General features: G+C 56.2%; 1 protein-coding gene across 1 annotated transcript; it reads right to left on the bottom strand.

Annotated features, from left to right (window-relative positions):
• Positions 1 to 375: 375 nt before the first annotated feature.
• On the bottom strand, positions 376 to 20,007 carry ARHGAP45 (Rho GTPase activating protein 45). Its single transcript, XM_058821020.1, is given in 23 exon segments — positions 376 to 2,308; positions 2,449 to 2,551; positions 3,049 to 3,298; positions 3,487 to 3,724; positions 6,036 to 6,180; positions 6,531 to 6,719; positions 6,937 to 7,100; positions 7,704 to 7,805; positions 8,026 to 8,103; positions 8,431 to 8,570; positions 9,350 to 9,540; positions 10,129 to 10,266; positions 10,821 to 11,000; positions 11,842 to 11,922; positions 12,158 to 12,268; positions 12,518 to 12,582; positions 12,804 to 12,941; positions 13,134 to 13,212; positions 13,452 to 13,524; positions 14,334 to 14,418; positions 15,459 to 15,602; positions 17,367 to 17,673; positions 19,853 to 20,007. Coding segments are annotated over 23 exon segments (3,420 nt in total). The 5' UTR covers positions 19,943 to 20,007; the 3' UTR covers positions 376 to 1,979.
• Positions 20,008 to 20,019: the final 12 nt, after the last annotated feature.

The following is a 20,019-nucleotide window of genomic DNA, read 5'->3' as shown; positions in this document are numbered from 1 at the left end:
AGTTCCCATAATTTTCATTCTGTTTGGAATCTCTTCCTGCTGAGCCCTGCAGAGCCTTCACTGGCTGCTCTGGGCAGTTTGGAAGTTCAGATTTAACTCCTTCCTTCCCTGATCTGGTTTGGAACTCTGCTGTTCAGACACTGCAATGGAGAATTGCTCATCACCCCCAGCTGCACTCATTTCAATCCATCCCAGCACTCTGGGGGGCTTTAAACTTCATTTTTTGTGCCACAAACACTTGGATTTGGCCTAGAAAACCCTGCTGCCCAGGACAAACACGGGTCAGAACACACTGGTTTTATTGGTTTTTTTGGGAAGCTTGTCAATATGAACACAGCAAGGCAGCATCAGGACAAACACAGAATCCACACAACCTGGAGAGAGCTGCTGTTGTGGGAAGCTCAAGTGCAGCTTTAGCTCCTTCTCTCACTCACACTCACCCTCATCATCCTCACCCACCCTCACACGCACGCGGTACCGCCGTGGCAGCAGCATTCCCACATCCTCCTGCTGCCCTGGAAAAATCCAACTGTTCCCCTGAAAAATCCTAATCTGTGGAAGAGCTGGAGGGCACAACGAATCCTGCACGTGTCCAGCTCTTCCCTGGCTCAGTTCCAATCCTGTGAGTTAACCTGGGTTTCTGTACCTTTGCTGAGATGGGCTCTCCATTGACTTCAGAGGGCTCAAAACTCCTGTCCATTGCCTGATTCTGCAGTACCAAGGTATCTGAGACCCTCCCAACACCACCTGCTCTGTCTCCCCAAGCAGGAGAACGAAGGAAAAGGCTCTCAGCTCATTCCAAGCTAAAACTCGACTTATTTCTCTGTGCCTCAGTGCAGGAAAATTCTCATAGCTTTAAAAAAACACTGAAACCACTTTGGTTTAGTGCCTTAGCCAGCAGAGGTAGTGGAGTCACGTTGAAGGGTTGATTAATGTCTTTACAGAAAAAGAAAGGAAGCTCAAGATTATACTGGCTGGGGCTGTGCTGGATCCAGGCCGTGGTGGCCCTGAGGAGGAGGAGGAAGAGGCACTTCCTCATGGGAAGAGTTGCAAGAGCAGAGGGAGATTGTCCTGGACTTGCAGTGCAGCTTTGTGGAGATGAAATGATTGTACAACCAAACCATGAGAGCTCAGCAGGGCTCAGGACATTGCAGCCTGGCAAATCTGCCCTCAGGCTGCTCCTTGCATGTCTCCTGCCAAGGAGGGAAATGCCCACCAATCCAAATGCCCACCAATCCAAATGCCTGGCAATCCAAACAGCGATGAAGGTGCAATCAGCTGGGCCACAGTGCTGAGGGTTTGGGGCAGGAAATCCATCCTGAACCCTGCTTAAATCAGGTGTCAGGGACATCCCTGAGATCCTGGCACAGCCCCAAAGCCAAGCCTGGCTCAGGGTGAGATGGTGCAGGGGCTTCACCCCAATCCCAGCGCTGCTCCAGCTGTGTCCCTGTCCTGTGAGGTGCCTTCAGTTCCATCTGCTCCTGTGGTTTCATCCTGCCCATTTTGTGTCATCCTGCCCATCCCGAGTGATTGTTGTTCCCATGTCACTCCAAGGAAGCCTTGGCTCCCTTCCAGCCTCAGCCAGCAGGGATGAGCAGGTCCTTTGACTCCTTCAACCTCGATCTCACAGCACAGGTGTGGCATTCAGGGATTTGGGAGCACAACAATAAAACACCTGCCACAGGCACAGCCCTGGGTTCCTTCCCAATCCTCAACAAGGGTTTGCCCAAACTCAGCTCCCTCCCAGGCAAAAATCCTTCATGGCCCTGGCTGTGACCCTGTTCTCCAGCTGGGCACTGAGGGGCTCAGGGGTTTTGTGTGCAAGCTCCAGCCAGGAATCAGCCAGGACTCACCTGCAGCTGACACACCAAACCCCCCTGGGCTGCCCCATGTCCTTCCCACCCCTCCACATTCCAGTTTCCAGCATCTGGGCAGCCATGGGGATTTGCTCCTTTGTCCATCCCAGTGTCTGGGGTACCTTAGATGAGCCGGGGCTGCAGCTCGTGGTTGCTGTGGCCCCGAGAGGGGCCGGGCTAGTTGGTGCCATCCCTGGGGGTGGCAGAGGTGCCAGGCTGGGTGGTGCCATCCCTGCTCTCAGCCTGTTCCTCCAGATTGCTTTGCTCCTCGGGAGCAGAGCCCTCTGCATCATCGGACTGGCCCACGCTGCAGCTCCTGCTCCGCAGCCCCTCCTCGTCACAGAAATTAACCTCTTCTGTGCTGGTCTCACTGCCCTGCTTGGTCAGGTGTGTCCGTGGCTCCCCGCCGTCCTCCAGCTCTGAATCAGAGTCCACGGAGCGGTCACCGGACTCTGTGGGACAGAGGAGCTCTGTGCCACCCTCCAGCCCAGCACGGTGGCATCAGCAGGGGTCCCTGGGGTGGCAGGGGGTGGGTCTGTGTGCCCCCCGTGCCTCCCAAGGGACCTGTGTGCCCCCAGGGGCTCTCACTGACCTGCAAGGGAGTCAGCGCTGAAAGCCAAATTCCCTTTGTCCGAAGGCCGCTCCAGGTAGGGGCTGGTGGCAAGAGGAGCCACGGGCTGGGAGCCTGCAGGGGCCTGGGGGGGAACAGGGACGGTGGTGAGGGCAGGGAGCAGATTTCTCACTCCCTGGGAGCTGAGTCAGTGAAGGTTCATCTTGGAACGTCCAGGGAAGAAGACGAAGAAGGAAGAAGAAGAAGAAGGAGAGAAGAGAGAGAAGGAGGAGAAGAAGAAGAAAAGGGGAGAAGGAGAAGAAGGTGTAGAAGAAGAGAAGAGAGAGGAGAAAGGAGGAGGAGAGGAGAGGAGAGGAGAGGAGAGGAGAGGAGAGGAGAAGAGAAGAGAAGAGAGAAGAGAAGAGAAGAGAAGAGAAGAGAAGAGAAGAGAAGAGAAGAGAAGAGAAGAGAAGAGAAGAGAAGAGAAGAGAAGAGAAGAGAAGAGAAGAGAAGAGAAGAGAAGAGAAGAGAAGAGAAGAGAAGATGATGAGGGCATGGAGGAGATTTCTCACTCCCTGGGAGCTGACTCAGTGAAGGTTCATGGAGCATCCCCTGAGCATTCCCCCTCCTGGGGGTTCCTACCTGCTCAGCACCACTGGTCACCTCCTCTGTGGCACCTGAGCCACGTCTGCTGGGTGCCAAGTCCTTGTGCTCGAAGATGGTGGGGTAGAAGATGATGAGTGCCTCAATGATCCGAGCTTGGTGGGGATAATCCACCAGTGAGGACAGGGAAATAGTGGCATCCGTGGGCCTGGGGCGCATCAGCGTCGGCCCAAAGACGATGCCCAGGTTGCCTGAGGTCATCTTGTTGTCCTGTTCCACTTCCATGATCCTGGGTGGGAGGAACAGCTTGTGAGAGCAAGGAGGGAGAGGTGAGGATGGGCAGGGCTGGGGGAGATGCCAGGGAGCTGCAGCCATGCACCTTCCTCCTGGCTCCAGAGGCTGCCCACCCCTCCCCACCCCAGGGGACAAAGGGAAGGTGCCCAGCAGCCACCCAGGCTCTGGCCATGCCCCTCTCACCTCCTCAGGTGCTGCAGGAGGAACTGGAGCGTGGCCATGTTCTCACGGGGCAGCTCCTGAAGCAGCTCCCTGAGCTTCAGCACCAGGCCCAGCACCACCGGGTCGGTGTCGGCTCCTCTGTCCACCAGCTCGGGGCCGCCCTTCCCAGCACGGCCCTTGGCCTCAGTGCCCTGCAGGCTCTCCTTGGCCAGCCCCATCAGCTCGTTGTACAGCCTGAAGGGCATCAGGGGCTCCGCAGCTGCAGGGGAGGGGACAGAAAAAGAGGAGAGGAGAGAAAAAGAGGAGAGAAAAGGAGAAGGAGGAGAAGAAGGAGAAGGACAAGAGGAGGAGAAGAAGGAGGAGAAGGACAAGAGAAGAAGGAGGAGGAGGAGGAGGAGGAGGAGGAGGAGGAGGAGGAGGAGGAGGAGGAGGAGGAGGAGGAGAGGAGGAGGAGGAGGAGGAGGAGGAGAAGGAGAAGGAGAAGTAGGACTCGGAGGAAGGAGAAGAAGGAGAATGAGAAGAAGAAGAAGAGAAGAAGGAGAAGAACGAGGAGAGAGAAGAGAAATGAAAATTAAATGAAACGGAAAGGAAATGGAAAGGAAAAGGAAAGGAAAGGAAAGGAAAGGAAAGGAAAGGAAGGAAAGGAAAGGGAAAGGAAAGGAAAGGAAAGGAAAGGAAAGGAAAGGAAAGGAAAGGAAAGGAAAGGAAAGGAAAGGAAAGGAAAGGAAAGGAAAGGAAAGGAAAAATGAGATGATCCTGGTCCTGGGAGCAGTTCCCACCTCCATAACATCTGGACCTGTGCCAGGCTCTGAGCTGGCACAACCTGGGGCATTTCTACAGTGAGGAAACATCCCTGGAAGTACTCAGGCCGGCTTGAAGAGAGTTCAGAGCACTTTTAACATCCATCTCAGAATTCCATGAGTCTGTGACCTGCAGTGCTGCAAACCTCTACCCAGAGGTGATATTTATTTATTTATCCATCTCCTGGAGGGTGTCAGTGGAGCCTCGAGAGCCCTGGCCACGGAGCACTTGTGAAGCTCAAGCCAAAAGCGGTGTTGGATCCACCCCTGCTGGGTTGAGGCGCAGGAATTCCCTTTTTTCCCTGGAAAACCCCTGGCTGGGATGGGCCAGCTGGAAGTTCCCAGCTGGCAGGAAGAGGACAGGGATGGTTGTTCAGGGTGGGGGAAGCAAAACGTGAAGGGCACAGGATGTGCAGGGCACAGCCTGCAGCAGAGGTGGAGCTGCAGCAGCAGGGGAAGCTCTGCTTTGAAGTTGGTGTGAAGCAGAAAAGCAGAAGGAGCTGGTGTTGACTGCTGGGTGTTCCACACGGCTGGGATGTTTTCAGAGCAGCCTTAACGGATGTTTTGGGGACAGGCTGCCTCCATCCACCCCTTTATAGAAGGACTTTAACCCATTTCTCTGCAGCAAGGACTCAGGTTGGGGCTCAGCACTGATTTCCCCCTCTCTTTCCACTCTGCTTCCATGGAAGCCACTCAGAGTCCTGATGTGCAGGAGCCCAAGGGCAAGTGAGGTAACACAGAGCTGCCCTTGGGAGGGGAGGTTACAGGAAAAGGCAGCACAAGGGTTAACCCAGGGCTGCTTGCAAGAGAGAAGCAGCTTCCTGCCTTGTGGTGGTGGCTGCTGGAGGATGTGGGTGACAGACGCTGTGTGCAACGGCAGTTTGGGTACAGAGTGGGGGGTGCTGGGGCTGAGCACACGCACTGGGGTGGCCCGAGGGGCAGAGACCCCGCTGAGCCCACCTTGGGGTGATCCCAGAGGCAGAAACCCTGCTAAACCCACCCCAGGGTGATCCCAGGGGCAGAGACCCCACTAAGTCCACCCCAGCGTGATCCAAGGGGCACAGACCCCACTGAGCTCACTCCAAGGTGACCTCAGAGGCAGAGACCCCATTGAGCCCACCTTGGGGTGATCCCAGGGGCAGAGACCCTGCTAAACCCACCCTAGGGTCACTCAAGTCAGAGACCCCACTGAGCTCACTCCAAGGTGACCCAAAGGGCAGAAACCCCACTAATCCCACCCAGGAGTGACCCCAGGGACAGAGACCCTGCTGAGCCTATTCAAGGTGAGCTCAGAGACCCCACTAAGCCCATCCCAGGGTGGAGACGCCACTGAGCTCACTCCAAGGTGATCCAAGGGGCAGAGACCCCACTGAGCCCACCTTGGGGTGATCCCAGGGGCAGAGACCCTGCTAAACCCACCCTAGGGTCACTCAAGGGGCAGAGACCCCACTGAGCCCACCTTGGGGTCAGAGCCCACCCCATGGGGACATGACTCAGCCCCTGCAGGGTGACCTTTGCTGGCCCCTTCCCTTTTTGGGTGGCCACTTCCCCAGTTGGAGGGGGTGGAGGTTCCTTGCTCGGCGCTCGGGCACGTCGCTCTTCTGTGGCTGTGACCGCAGTGACGCCGTGTGGGACGAGCTGGGGGAGGATCACTGGGGCCCCATCTCTAAGGCCAACCCACTCCCCATCCCTCCCAACCCACCCCGAGCCCAGTTTGTGCAGAATTCCTCCTGCCAGGTTGGTTCCTCTGGCCAGCTCCCCTCCCTCAGCACCTCACCTGTCTCAGGTAGAGCTTCAGGACGTTGCTGATGTCGTGAGGGGAGGCCTGGGACAGCTCCACCAGCTCCTTCCCATTCTCAAAGGCCTGGCAAAGCTTCTCCACACGTGTCTTGACACCGTTAACTCGGTAGATGCCCTGTGAAAGAGAGTAAAGTGGAGCTGAAGTGAGGGGAGAAGTTCCTCTACATGTTTGCATGGGACAGTGAGCTGTGTGTGCTCCCACCCTCTCCTTTTGGAGTGGGAAATCCCTTTGGGAAGTCATTTTGGGATATCTCCATCCAGCCCACTCATTCCTGCCTCAGAGGAAAGCAGGAGAGGTGATTTTCCAAAAGCAGAGCTTGGGGGATCTGGGCCAAGCTCATCCCTGGCTCCCTGCCCTGTGGAAATCTGAAATTTTCAGCCTGTTGGTTTTCCAGAGGATCCTTCCAAGGGCCTGTGGCTCAGCCAGCTGAGGAGGAGGAGGAGGAGGAGAGGGGAGTTTTTCACCTTTGTTTTCAGGGCTCTCTTCTCAATCTCTGAGATGCATTTCTTGATGATGAAGGGGATCCCATCCGAGCTGCCCTGAGACGCCTTTGTGAAGTCCTGCCCGAAGAGCTGCAGCTTCCCTTGGAGCTTCTTGTGCCCACACTGGATGGCCAAGGTCTCCAGGCACTTCTTGTGGCAGGCCAGGTAGCACTGGAAGAGAAAAGGGAACACGTGGAGGTTGGGGGCAGCCACAGAGACACCAAGCACTGCTCAGAGCATGGTGAGGGACAGAAAAAATAAAAAATACCCTGGGGATGCTGCAGCACTAAAGGAAAGCACCATTTTCCACCTGGAACCGTCCCCAAAGGAGAAATGTCCTCCTGACCATGGTCAGAGCTGGGTTCCAACCCCAGCTGTCCCAACCCACCTCCTCACACTCGGCTCCCTGGAAGTACACGTAGCTGTTGCACTCCCGACACTTGGAGGGGGCTCGGAGCTTCCTCAGCCGATGGGTCTGGGCAGCCTTGGACAAACCAACGTTCCTGAAGGGTCCTGTGGGAGCTGCCAGCTCTGGGGTGATCCCATTGATGCCTAGGGAAAAGGAAATATAGGAGAGGCACAGCTTGAGCAGGACTGTCACTGTCACCGCTCTGAGCAGGGCTCATCCCTCAGGGCTGCTGGGGACACTGTCACAGACATCTTTTCATTAAAAATCCTTTCTTAGGATTTTTCCTCCTGAGAAGCTGAGAGGCTTCAGGAACAACATGTAAACAATGGTTATCTGCTGCTGTGTAAGGCAACAGGTGCATCTGTGATTGTTGTTTGGAATTAATGGCCAATCAGCAGAGCTGGCTCAGACAGAGAGTCTGAGGCAGCTGCCTTTGTTATCATTCTTTTCTATTCTATTCTTAGCTTAGCCAGCCTTCTGAGATGAAACCCTTTCTTCTATTCTTTTAGTGTAGTTTTAATGTAATATATATCATAAAATAATAAATCAAGCCTTCTGAAATATAAAGTCAAATTCTCATCTCTTCCCTCAACCTGAGACCCCTGTGACCACCATCACAGGAATCCCCAGAAATTGCTGGGTTTGCCTGCAGAACTTCTGAATTTGGGAAAAGCAGCCCACGGGGAGCCCTGTTGTGGTGGGCAGCACTGTCACCTCTCAGAAAAGGTGTCCCAGGTGTCACCTACTCTGCTCAAAGGGGGTGCTGGTCCCGTCCTTCTCCTCCAGCTCCTCGCTGGAGGACGCGGTGCCGTTGGAGGACAGCCTCTGGAGCTTGTGGCTGAATTCACCTGCCCAAGGAGAACCCACAGAGCAGTGAACCCCCTGCAAAGCTGCTTTTCTCCTGAGAGCTCACCCCATCCCAGCAAATCCCACCCTATCCCACTGGAGACTGGGGTCAGCAGTGTTCTCACAGGGCAGGTAAAACAGGGGATGCTCCTGCCTAACTGGGAAGCTCTGGGTTCGGACTGGTTCTGCTGGGAGGGGCTCCTGGGCTGTTCCCATATCTACCTGCATTGGAATCCAGGCTGCTGTCAGCCTCAGCCACAGAGGTTGGCCAGGATTTATGCACCTGGTGTCCCCTCCCACCTGCAGAGAGAACACACAGTGCCTTGGGATTGCTGTGAGGGAATGGCTGGAGAAAAGCCTGGATGCTGGGAGAAACTGGGGGAAGCTGCTGGTGGGGTTTGGTGCTTCCAGTGACACCCAGCAAGGAAAGGGGAGATGGGAAGATGATGGGAAGATGGGCAGTGGTTTCTTAGGGAGCAAAATGCCACAGATCTGATTTAGTGTCCTTCAAGAGGAGGCTCCCCAGCCCGTCCTGCTGCTGCCAGCAAAGCCTCACATCAAACCCTGGGGTTTCCACTCTGCTCCTGCCTGGGGGGACATGGGAGAGCTCTGGGATTCCGGACTCACCTCTTCTCTCAACTGCTCCAGCCCCACTTGGCGACTCCTTGGCTGCTGCTGCTCCCTCTGAGCCTGCCCCAGCCCCCTCTGCACTCGTGGAGAACTCACTGGCACTGAAGCTGCCCTTCTGTGGCTGAGTAAAGGGAGACCTGGAGGGGAAAAGGGAGCGTGGATGGGAAGGAAGGACACTTGGAGACTTCATCCGTGGCTGCCATCCACCAGTCTAGGGAATCAGAGTCTCTTAAATACTCAACAGCCTGTCTCATCTGGGCTAAATTGAAGGATAAGAAGGTAATTCCCAGCTGAGTTAAAGGGAGACCTGGAGGGGAAAAGGGAATGTGGATGGGAAGGAAGGACACTTGGAGACTTCATCCGTGTCTGCCATCCACCAGTGTAGGGAATCACAGTCTCTTAAATCACAGCCTCATCTAGGCTGAATTGAAGGACAAGAAGGCAATTCTTGCCATGAGCCTAGCTGAGTAAAGAGAGACCTGGAGGGGAAAAGGGAATGTAGATGGCAAGGAAGGACACTTGGAGACTTTATCCATAGGTACCATCCACCAGTCTGTAGAATCACAGTCTCTTAAATACTCAACAGGCTGAATTGACGGATAAGAGAGCAATTTGAACTGGTCAGCACAGCTGAGTTAAAGAGAGACCTGGAGGGGAAAAGGGAATGTGAATGGGAGGAAAGGACACTTGGAGACTTTATCCATGGCTGCCATCCACAGTCTCTTAAATCACAGCCTCATCTGGACTGAACTGAAGGATAAGAGAGCAATTCAAACTGGTCCAGCCCTGGCAGGAGCCGCCTTCAGGAATGCCGAAAGCATCCTGCCTCCTGCAGGACAGCGTGGGTGGCAGGGAATAATGAGGGGAACGCAGGGCAGAACTGAACGAGGCAGGAACGAGCCCTGTCCTCCCTCACCAGGCGTTGTGGGACACGTAGGGCTCGAAGTCGTACTGCACGTCGGGCTCGTCGCCGCGCTGCAGCTGCCGCACGTGGGACGCGTACTGCTGGCCCGGGTCGTAGAGCTTGCTGCTCTCACACAGCGTCTGGAAATTCACCGGCAGCGCCGCCGTCTGCATGTGCATCAGCTGGTAGAAGGAGATGGTGGCCTAAAAGCGACGTGGAGAGGGATAGATGTGGGCTTGGTGGGCTGGCAGGTGGGGAATTGGGAGCACAAAGCGGCGCTGCTCTGAGTTATGAGGGAGAGGGGAGATCTGCGTCCATCCAAATGCCCTCTGGAATAGGGGCAGCTCTGCTGGAAGGCAGCTCTGAGCTCTCCAGAGCACCTCCCACCTCTCACAGACATGTTTTCTGGAAAATCCTTTCCTTGAGATTTTTCCTCCTGAGAAGCTGAGAAGCCTCAGGAACAAAATGCAAACAATGATTATCTGCTGCTGTGGAATGCAACAGGTGCATCTGTGATTGTGGTTGTTTCTAATTAATGGCCAATCACAGTCAGCTGTCTCAGACTCTCTGTCCGAGACACAAGCCTTTGTTATTCATTCCATTTTTTCTATTCTTAGCCAGCCTTCTGATGAAATCCTTTCTTCTATTCTTTTAGTACAGTTTTAATATAATATATATCATAAAATAATCAATCAAGCCTTCTGAAACAAAGAGTCAGATCCTCATCTCTTCCCTCATCCTCGGACCCCTGTGAACATGGTCACATCCCACCCTGGGGACACCCCACTCACCGATTTGATGACCTGGTCAGTCTGTTTGATCACTTCATGGATCTGGCGCAGCGAGTTCACCTTGGTGTCCTCCAGCTCCTGCTTCTGCGTGTTTGCATCGGCCACGCAGGTGCGGTACGTGGCCATGGCCTCTTCTGCCTGGGAGTTGGGAGAGCAAGGCATGGGAACAGCTCACAGGTGAGGAGAATAAGAAGAGCCCCTTGGACCCTGTCCATCCAGGCATTCCTGAGGATCACTTCACCCCACGTGGCTCAGGGGACAGCAGGAGCAAGGAGCCCCCTCCAGGGCTGTCACCTGTCACACACATCCTTTATGAAAAATCCTTTCCTTAGGATTTTTTCTCCTGAGAAGCTGAGGAGCCTCAGGAACAAAATGTAAACAATGATTATCTGCTGCTGTGGAATGCAACAGGTGCATCTGTGATTGGCCTGTGTTGGTTGTTTTTAATTAATGGCCAATCACAGAGAGCTGGCTCAGACAGAGTCCAAGACACAAGCCTTTGTTATCATTCTTTATTATTCTATTCTTAGCCAGCCTTCTGATGAAGTCTTTTCTTCTATTCTTTTAGTATAGTTTTAATATAATATATATAATAAAATAATAAATCAAGCCTTCTGAAACAGAGTCAGATCCTCATCTCTTCCCTCATCCTAAGCCCCCTGTGACCACCGTCACAGCCACCCTCCTCCTACCTTGTTCTTGGCTTCCTCCTCCAGCCGCCTCTTCTTGTCCAGGGTTTTGGTGGTGGTGCTGCTGGTCGTGTTTTGCTGCTCCTCCTCTGCTTTCACCGCCATGTACTTGGCCTTGTCGTGCTCCTCGCTGCGCTGCATGTACGTCTGCTTGGCCTTGCGCAGGTTCCCCTCTGCCTCTTGCTGCCAGGGAGAGGATGGAGCACAGTGAGGGGGTCACCTGCTCCTACCAGGCTCCCCCAGCACAGTGAGGGAGTCACCACCTCCTACCAGGCTCCCCCAGCACAGCAGAGGCCACCCAACACTGCTGGAGAAGGTCAGGGTGCTCAGTGCCCTCAGAGGAGGTTGTTCCTTGTCAGGACCCAGGACATCCCTCTGTCTGTCCTGAGCAGCCAAGACCCTGCCAGGGGGCTCAGAGACCCTGGCACAGAGCCAAAAACACCTGTGGGTTTGATTATCACCAACCTTACATGAAGATCAGCAAGCCACAACAGTTTAAGAAGAATAATAGTGAAGTTATCACAGGGTGGAGAAGGAGATTTTGGGGTTTTTGGTATGGGGGTTCAGGAGGCAATATGGAGGGAACTGGGTGTGTCAAGTGTTTCTCCTTCTTCTTCTTCTTGGCCTCCATCTTCTGCTGTGATGTTGGCACTTTTAGATTGGTTTAGAGTAGAAGCTCACTGTCTAACATAGGCGATAGGGTATTGGAAAGTAATTGTAAATATTGTATAAGTAGTTTTTAGTATGAAGACATAACACTGCCCTGGGGGCAGGCAGAGTGCCTGGAATTGTCCTGCTAGACAGATCTCGGCAGGGTAGGAGAAAGAATTTTATAGATAAGACAGAATAAACAACCTTGAGACCAAGAAATGAAGAACCCTGACTCCTTCTTCAAACGCCGGGCTGCGAAAAGAGACTTTGAAACTTTTCTCGGGGTCACTCTGACCAGCTGGAGACCCCAACAGCTGCTCAGAGCCATGAGTTGCTCCAGGCTGGCATTGGGAACACAAACCCAGTCACTCACCAGTTTCCTCTGAGCCCGGTGCCACTGCTCCTTGATCTCCTTCCTGCGTTTCTCATGTTCCAGGCGTCTCACCATCAGTGGCTGCGTGGGGAGAGAGGGAGGAACAGCCCCATGATGGCCTGAGCTGAGCACTCCTGCTCTGCCCTCACCAAGATTTTGGGTGGAGAAGTGTCACTGTCACTCCCAGGACAGCTCACAGGCACTGCTTTGTGCCAGGGGTGAAAATCTACAGTTCTGGATGCAGGATCCCTCTGGACTGAGCTAAGGAAGCAACACCAGGACCTCCAGGCCCAGGAAGGACCTCCTGTCCCCTCACCTGAAGGAAGGTTTGCTGCTGCAGGGTGGTGGCTGCCTGCACCATGGAGGCCCCGTGCTCCATGTCCTGCTCCAGGGCCAGCAGATAGATGGACAGGAAAGGCATGCTGGTCTGGGGAGAAGGAAAACACATTTCCCTGAGGCCCAGAACCCAGACTGAGCACAAGGAGATGCATCCTTCAGGGAGGAAAAGCTAGAGGCAAGGTAAGGCTGGTGACTGCTGGCAAAAGCCCCATCCTGAATTTCTCCAGCTCCAAAGAGCTGCCCCCATGTCCTCCTGAGCTGGGGCACATGGGCTCTCCAGGGCTGCTGGCTCCCAATCCTGCCTGGCACTGGGGGCTTCAGGGACTTGGGGATTTACCTCCTGACTGATGGTTTGCTTGCAGCTGTTTGCCATCTTCTGGAGCCCTCTGGCAAAATCTACCTCTGGAAGGAAAAGGTTGAAAGTGAAAAGACACACGAGACACTGGGATTTCCCTGGTGGAACCCGATCTCCTTTTGAAAAATCAATCAGGAACTTGAGGAGTGAGGTTCCCACTGCCCTGGCAGCATCACCTTCCTCCAGGAGGGACCTCAACCTCAACCTCAGCCTGTCCCATGGCTCAGACATGCTCCAGAAGGGACCCACCTGCTGTCCCCACACTCACCCAGTGCGCTCCTTTTCTCCATGTATCCCATCAGGTCCTTCATGTACTTGGAGATGGTTTTGGCGTACTGGAGGGCAGCGTCCACGCCCCCCTCGCAGCGCTGCAGCATCACATCCACCTCCTCAGCAGCAGGGCGGGCTGTGGAGGGACAAACAGACAAACACCCCATGAGCTCCCATTGCAAACACCCCCAGCCCTGTGCCAGCCCCGGTGCCACCAGCTCTGCTGCCTTTCCCCAGCTGAGCAGTGAACCAGGACAGCAGCGATGATGAGGAAGGTGCTGCTTCCTGCCCAGACCCCAAACCCTGCACCCAGCCCCAGGCTGCTTACCTGTGGCACAGCTGTCCGTGCCTGAGGGCACTCCATCTCCTCTGGGCCCAGGAATGCCCCCATAGAGGCTCTCCATGGTCTTTGGGAAGTGGGAGAGAAGAGGGATTGGTCAGCCAAGAGGATGAGGAGCAGCTGGAGGGGCTGCCCAGGTGGGTGGGAGCCTGAGCTGCTGGAGCCTTTTTGCCACTGCTGGGAGTCAGCTGTGCCCAGGCTGTAATGGGACTGTCACCCTGCTCTGGGCTCACAGCAGAGCTGAGGGGAGCAGCCAGAGCCCTGTGTGAGCCCCACATGGCATCCAGGACTCCGGGCATCCCTCACCTGGTTCTGGTCGCTGGGTGGAATGGAGAGGATGGTGCTGCTGTCCACCTCCCCCATGAGGAACTCAGACACCCTGTGGGGAGAGGAGCATGGCTGCACTCAGCACAGTGACATGGGCTGGCTGCCCAAACTCCTTTACAAACTGCCAAACACCCCCTGGAACTGCCCAAACTCCCTTTCCCAAACTCCCAAACTTCCAAATACCCCCTGGCTGCTCCAGGGCACGGCTGCCCAAACTCCCTTTCCCAAACTTCCAAACTCCCAAATATCCCTTGACTGCTCCAGGGCATGGCTGCCCAAACTTCCAAACTCCCAAACATCCCCTGGAGCTGCCCAAACTCCCTTTCCCACACTGCCAAACACCCCCTGGCTGCTCCAGGGCATGGCTGCCCAAACTTCCAAACTCCCAAACATCCCCTGGAGCTGCCCAAACTCCCTTTCCCAAACTCCCAAATATCCCTTGGCTGCTCCATGGAATGGCTGCCCAAATTCCCAAACTCCCAAACTCCCTTTCCCAAACATCCCTTGACTGCTCCAGGGGATGGTTACCCAAACTCCCTTTCCCAAACTCCTTTACAAACTCTCAAACATCCCCTGGCTGCTCCAGGGCATGGCTGCCCAAACTTCCAAACTCCCAAACATCCTCTGGCGCTGCCCAAACTCCCTTTCCCAAACTCCCAAGCACCCCCTGGCTGCTCCAGGGCATGGCTGCCCAAACTTCCAAACTCCCAAACATCCTCTGGCGCTGCCCAAACTCCCTTTCCCAAACTCCCAAACACCCCCTGGCTGCTCCAGGGCATGGCTGCCCAAACTCCCTTTCCCAAACTCCCAAACACCCCCTGGCTGCTCTCCCCCTGGCTGCTCCCTGCCCAACTCCCTTACGTGCTGCTGAAGGACACAGCGATGGTCTCCACAGCCTTTTCAAACTCCCTCTTGTCTGCCTCATTGTTGGATTCATAGTGGAAACCTGGAGGTGAGGAAATGGGACAGCCCTGTTGCCACAAGCGCCCGTCCCTGTCTCAGCAGAAAGACAAACTGCCAGCTCATGCTGGTATCAGGGAGGGTTTTGGGGCTGGGGTGAATGAATCAAGGGAGCAGGGGAAAGGATCGTCCCCATGGACAATGGATTTTTCCTTTTTCCAGCACAGCAGTTTCCCCCTCCTTCTTCTCAGGACTGATATCCCTGACAGCATCCTTTGGCTCGTGTTCCTGTTTATTCCCGTTACTCAGGGCTGCTGGAAAAGTGCTGCTGGACCTGTTCCACTGCCTGCCCTGCCTCACGGCCCCTCCAGACCCCTCTCCAAGCAGGATGAGCTCCTCCAGGAGGGCTCTTGCCCGCAGACAAATGAGGAACCACCACCAGCAGCAGCAGGAACTGGGGCTGACAGCACTTGGCAGGCTCCCATACCACGGGACAGCAGCAACCAGAGCTGCTGGGCAGACCTGGCACAGCTCCTTGGGGTGGGGAGGGGTCTGCTCCAAGGCCATTCCCTCCCATCCCTATGTGGAACCAGCCCTGCTGCCATCCCATCCCCTGTGGTTGTTGTTGGGGGACTCAGAAGGTTGTGCCTCAGTTTCCCCAGGTGGGGATCTGTAGCCATGATATTTCCTGAAAAATCCTTTCCTTAGGTCCCCTGTGGCTGCCGTTGGGTGACTCAGAAGGTTGTGCTGTGCCTGTGGTGGGTGACAGCAGCAGGAGGAGGTGCCCAGCTGGGATGTGACCTCCCAGACCCCGCTCCACAAACACGAGAGGCTGCCAGGAGCAGGATCTGATTATTTCAGTGTTTTTCCTGCGGCTGTGCTGCCTGGAAAGCCCCAGGCAGGATCTGGCATTTCTGACACTACATCATCCTTAAAGCTGAACCACACCAAGAGGCAGACGATGCTTCTTCCCTCTCCACCAGCCCATGGGGCACCTCCACACCCCATAACCCCTTCATGGGCTCCCCAATTCCCTCTGTGGGGCAGGAGGGGGGTGGCTCAGAGCTCCCAGCACTGCTGTCTCACCCTTGACTTTGGAGATGAGGGTCCCAGCGGCCGTCAGGGTCTCCAGGGTGTTGAGCAGAGGGTATTTATTGATGACCTGGCGCAGGATGCGGAGGGTTTCACCCAGGCACTCGTGGGCCAGCGGCCTCTGGGGCTCCTTGGGGTCTGCAAGAGAGGGGGGCTGAGGGGCTGCGTCCTGGTGCCACGTCCCTGCCCCGTGTCCCTGCCCCCTGGTGTCGCAGACATCTTTCCATGAAAAATCCTTTCCTTAGGATTTTTCCTCTTGAGAAGCTGAGAGGCCTCAGGAGCAAAATGTAAACATTGATTATCTGCGGCTGTGGAATGCAACAGGTGCATCTGTGATTGGTCTCATGTGGTTGTTTCTAATTAATGGCCAATCACAGTCATCTGGCTCAGACTCTCTGTCCAAGCCACAAACCTTTGTTATCATTCTTTCTTTTTCTATTCTTAGCTGGCCTCCTGATGAAACCTTTTCTTCTATTCTTTTAGTACAGTTTTAATGTAATATATATCATAAAATAATAAATCAAGCCTTCTGAAACGTGGAGTCAGATCTACATCTCTTCCCTCATCCTAAGACCCCTGTGAACACCGTCACACCCTTGGCACTGCTCTGCATCCCTGTGTCCCTCCCCTGTTTACCTCCCAGCAGGGACCTGCCATCTCCCAGATTATTCAGCAAATTCCCCTTGGCCTCAGAGCTGTCCCAGGCAGGGATCTGCCATCTCCCAGACTATTCAGGCCTCAGGGCTTCCCAGGACTGGCACAGCCACATCCTGCTGGTCCAGCACCTCCCCACATCCTGGCCCTGCGTCTCCTGCCCAGCCTGGCACTGGCCAGGGGGCAGTCTGACCTTTGAAGCATTTTTTTTCCCCTCCATAGTAACTTTTCCCCTCGAAAGCAGCTTGGGAATTTCCTCCATTTCCTTCCCTCCCTCCTGCCGGATGGACGCTCCCAGGGACGGGATCGGCCTGGTCCAGCCAGGCTTGTTGCACCCCACAGGTTCCCCCCATTCTGTGGGCTCCAGGGGTCTGGCCAGGACCCCCCAGTGCAGGTCTAGGGCTGGTTGGGAAGTTTAGGGATGGGGGATCAGCACCCACTGCCCATCCAGGCAAAGACCCCTCCCCAGCTCAGGGTTGGAAAGGGATTTCTGCAAAACCAGCACTGACAATGCGGTGTCAAACACCCCCAGACCACGGGATTAATACATTCCCTGTGTCCCCTCGGGCAAGGAGAGCCTGCAGCCCACCCAGCCCCTCCTGCTGGCCGCCCTGGTGGGCTGGGGGGCCGTGCCCAGCACCCCGTGGGGCCCTGGCAGGCGGCTGGCACCGCTGCGCTGTAAACAGGAAAATGGGCGGGTGAAAATAGCCCGGGCAGGAAGCGGCGTTATCCCGGCTCCGAGCTGCTCACCCACCACTCGCCCACCACCTCTGCTCGCTCCCCTGGGCTTCCCGGGGCCTTCTGGCACAGCAGAGACCCCCTACCCACGGGTGGGTGTGTGCCAGGGTGTGCCAAGGGTGGGCACTCACCGAGGGTGGGCACTCACACCAAGGGATGGGCACTCATTGATGGATGGGCACTCACCCCAAGGGTGGGCACTCACCAAGGGATGGGCACTCATCGAGGGTGGGCACTCACCCCAAGGGTGGGCACTCATAATGGATGGGCACTCACCCCAAGGGTGGGCACTCACCCCAAGGGTGGGCACTCATTGATGGATGGGCACTCACCCCAAGGGTGGGCACTCATTGATGGATGGGCACTCACCCCAAGGGTGGGCACTCACCAAGGGATGGGCACTCATCGAGGGTGGGCACTCACCAAGGGATGGGCACTCACTGAGGGCGTGCACTCAGCAAGGGACGGGCACCCATTCACCGAGGATGGGCACTCCCTGAGGGCACTCACCATCTCGCAGCACCACGTCCCGCAGCTTCTCCAGGGCCTCGGCGAAGCGCGCCACGTCTGCCAGCAGCTGCGAGATGTCCTCGGGGTCGATGAAGGGACCGTCGCCGCCCTCCATGGGGCTGTAGCACAGCAGGGTCTTGTGGCCCTTGGGCAGGGGGAAGCCGGCGGCGCTGGCATGGCGGCTCAGGCTGGTGGGGCGCTTCAGGGTGCCCACGGCGCCAGGGCTGCTGCTGAGCTTGGCACTGCCCGCGGGCAGCTCCGCCACGCTGCAGCCCGGGGCGTCCAGGCAATCCTTGCGGGAGAGCTCCTGGGGAGCAGGGAGAGCGTGAGGATGCAGCAGGGTGGGAGCACAGAGAGGGAAGCAACCCATGCCTCCATCCTGGAGAACAAGCTGTTTCCTTGGGGGACTGGTGTTGTGCCTCAGTTTCCCCAGGTAGGGATCTGTAGCCGTGATATTTTCTGAAAAATCCTTTCCTTAGGATTTTTTTTCTCCTGAGAAGCTGAGAGACCTCAGGAGCAAAATGTAAACATTGATTATCTGCTGCTGTGGAATGCAACAGGTGGATCTTTGATTGGTCTCATGTGGTTGTTTCTAATTAATGGCCAATCACAGAGCCCAGCTGGCTTGGACTCTCTGTCCGAGCCACAAACCTTTGTTATTCATTCATTTTTTTTCTATTCTTAGCCAGCCTTCTGATGAAATCCTTTCTTCTATTCTTTTAGTATAGTTTTAATATAATATATATAATAAAATAATAAATCAGCCTTCTGAAACATGGAGTCACATCCTCGTCTCTTCCTCATCCTCAGACCCCTGTGAACGGACACAGGGATCCCCTTGGGGACTGTCATGGGACAGGGAGCAGGGTCTGGGCACTCCCCTGGCTGCCCCATCAGTCCCTGCCAGCTCCTCCGGGGCCGTGTTTGTCATGAAATGCACACAGTGACAGCGTTGGTGACACTGCTTGTCCACCCCAGCACCCACCGTGATGGGGCTGCCCATCCCAGGGGGTTGGGGACCCCAAAAAAGCAAAATGGCAGCAGGATCCGGCCCACATATCTCTTCCTCTTTTTCAGCTGGGCGAGGAGGCAGAGACAGAGACACCTCCCAAACTACTGTTTGCGCTTTACAGGTGTTTTATAGATGGAGGAAGCCCCAAATTTCTAGGGGTAAAATTGCATTTCTAGGGGTAAAATGGCAGCAGGATCCGGCCCACACAGCTCTTCCTCTTTTTCAGCTGTTCCCATACTGGGTAAGGAGACAGAGACAGAGACACCTCCTAAACTATTGTTTAGGCTTTGCAGGTGTTTTACAGATGGAAAAAGCCCCAAATTTCTAGGGGTAAAATTGCATTTCTAGGGGTAAAATCGCACTGAGGAAGGTCTGGTACCCCTCGCTCAGCGTTCAGAGCTGTCATGGCTTGAGAGCCCCACATCCACTGAGAATCCCTGGGCACGGGGAGGGGACCCTGCAGCCCCTCAGCATCTCCCACCGGTGACCCCCAGCACCCGGTTAGACACGAACGTGCCGAGCCTGAGCATCCCCGGCCGGGCGCTGCCGGAAGCGGTTTTGCACCGGGGAGCCCACACGGAGCACCGAGAACACGAGGGCGAACGGGGGAGCCCATCCCCACCACAGGGCTGCAATGAGGCACAGAGACCCCCGCCCCAAAACTCCTTTGGGGGCCACCCCAGCCCTGTCCCGGGTTAGAGCAGCGCCGGTGCCTCCCGTCCCTCCCTCCGGTGCCCTGGTGTACCGTCAGCCTCACGGTGGGCGTGCGGGGCAGCGAGTCCAGGGATCGCTGGGGGTGGTGGGCTCTGCCCGCCGCTGCCGAGGGGCTGTAGCTTTTCCTGCCCGCAGCCCGACCGAGCATCCCGCTGGCTGCCACCCATGGGATGGGGACGGGGACGGGGATGGGTGTCCCGTGCTAAGGAGCCGCCCAGGGGCTCCGGGGATGGGGACGGGGACGGGGATGGGTGTCCCGTGCTAGGGAGCCGCCCAGGGGCTCCGGGCCGCGGTCCGCATGGTGCCAGCCCGGTGTGGCCGCACGCACCGGGAGCGGGGCGCAGGCGCGGGGAGCACCGGGGAGCCCCCGGCGGGCAGCGTTTCCTCCTGGCCCCGCCGGTACCGGGGGGGTTCTTGCACAAAGCGATAAATAAATATCTGGCAGAGCCAAAGCACCGGGGATGGCCGAGCCTGCGGTGGCCCCGCTCCCATGCCGGTCACCAGGCAGGTCTGTGAGTCTGTCTGTCCTTCCCAAAGGCTCGGAGGGAGCCCCCCCATTTCCTCCCTGTCCCTTCCTGCCCTCCCGCCTCCCTCGGCGGCTGCTCCGTCCCCTTCCTCAGGGGCAAAATTCTCCCCCACCGGGGTTTTTCTCATTTCCTCCTCTTCATAAACCTCCTGGAAGCATCCAGGGCTCCACTTCCAAGCTCTGGCTCTACCCTGGGTGCCCCAAAGCCCCCACCCTGCCAGGGGTGACACTCACCGGCAGGGTCTGTGGGATGGGGCTTCCAGCCCGGCTCTTCTTGGAGATGGAAGGGGTTTTTATCAGCTCTCGCTTTTTCCTGGAGAACATCGTTCCCGAGGGGCCGAGGCGCTGCCCGGAGCCCCTCGCTCGGCCCGTTCGTGCCGGTTCCTCACGGTCACATTCGC

The sequence above is a fragment of the Ammospiza caudacuta genome, chromosome 28 (genome assembly GCF_027887145.1).
Source record: "Ammospiza caudacuta isolate bAmmCau1 chromosome 28, bAmmCau1.pri, whole genome shotgun sequence".
Taxonomy (NCBI): domain Eukaryota; kingdom Metazoa; phylum Chordata; class Aves; order Passeriformes; family Passerellidae; genus Ammospiza; species Ammospiza caudacuta.
The sequence above is the reverse complement of the archived record's forward strand: the minus strand, read 5'-3'. Positions and strand labels throughout refer to the sequence as shown.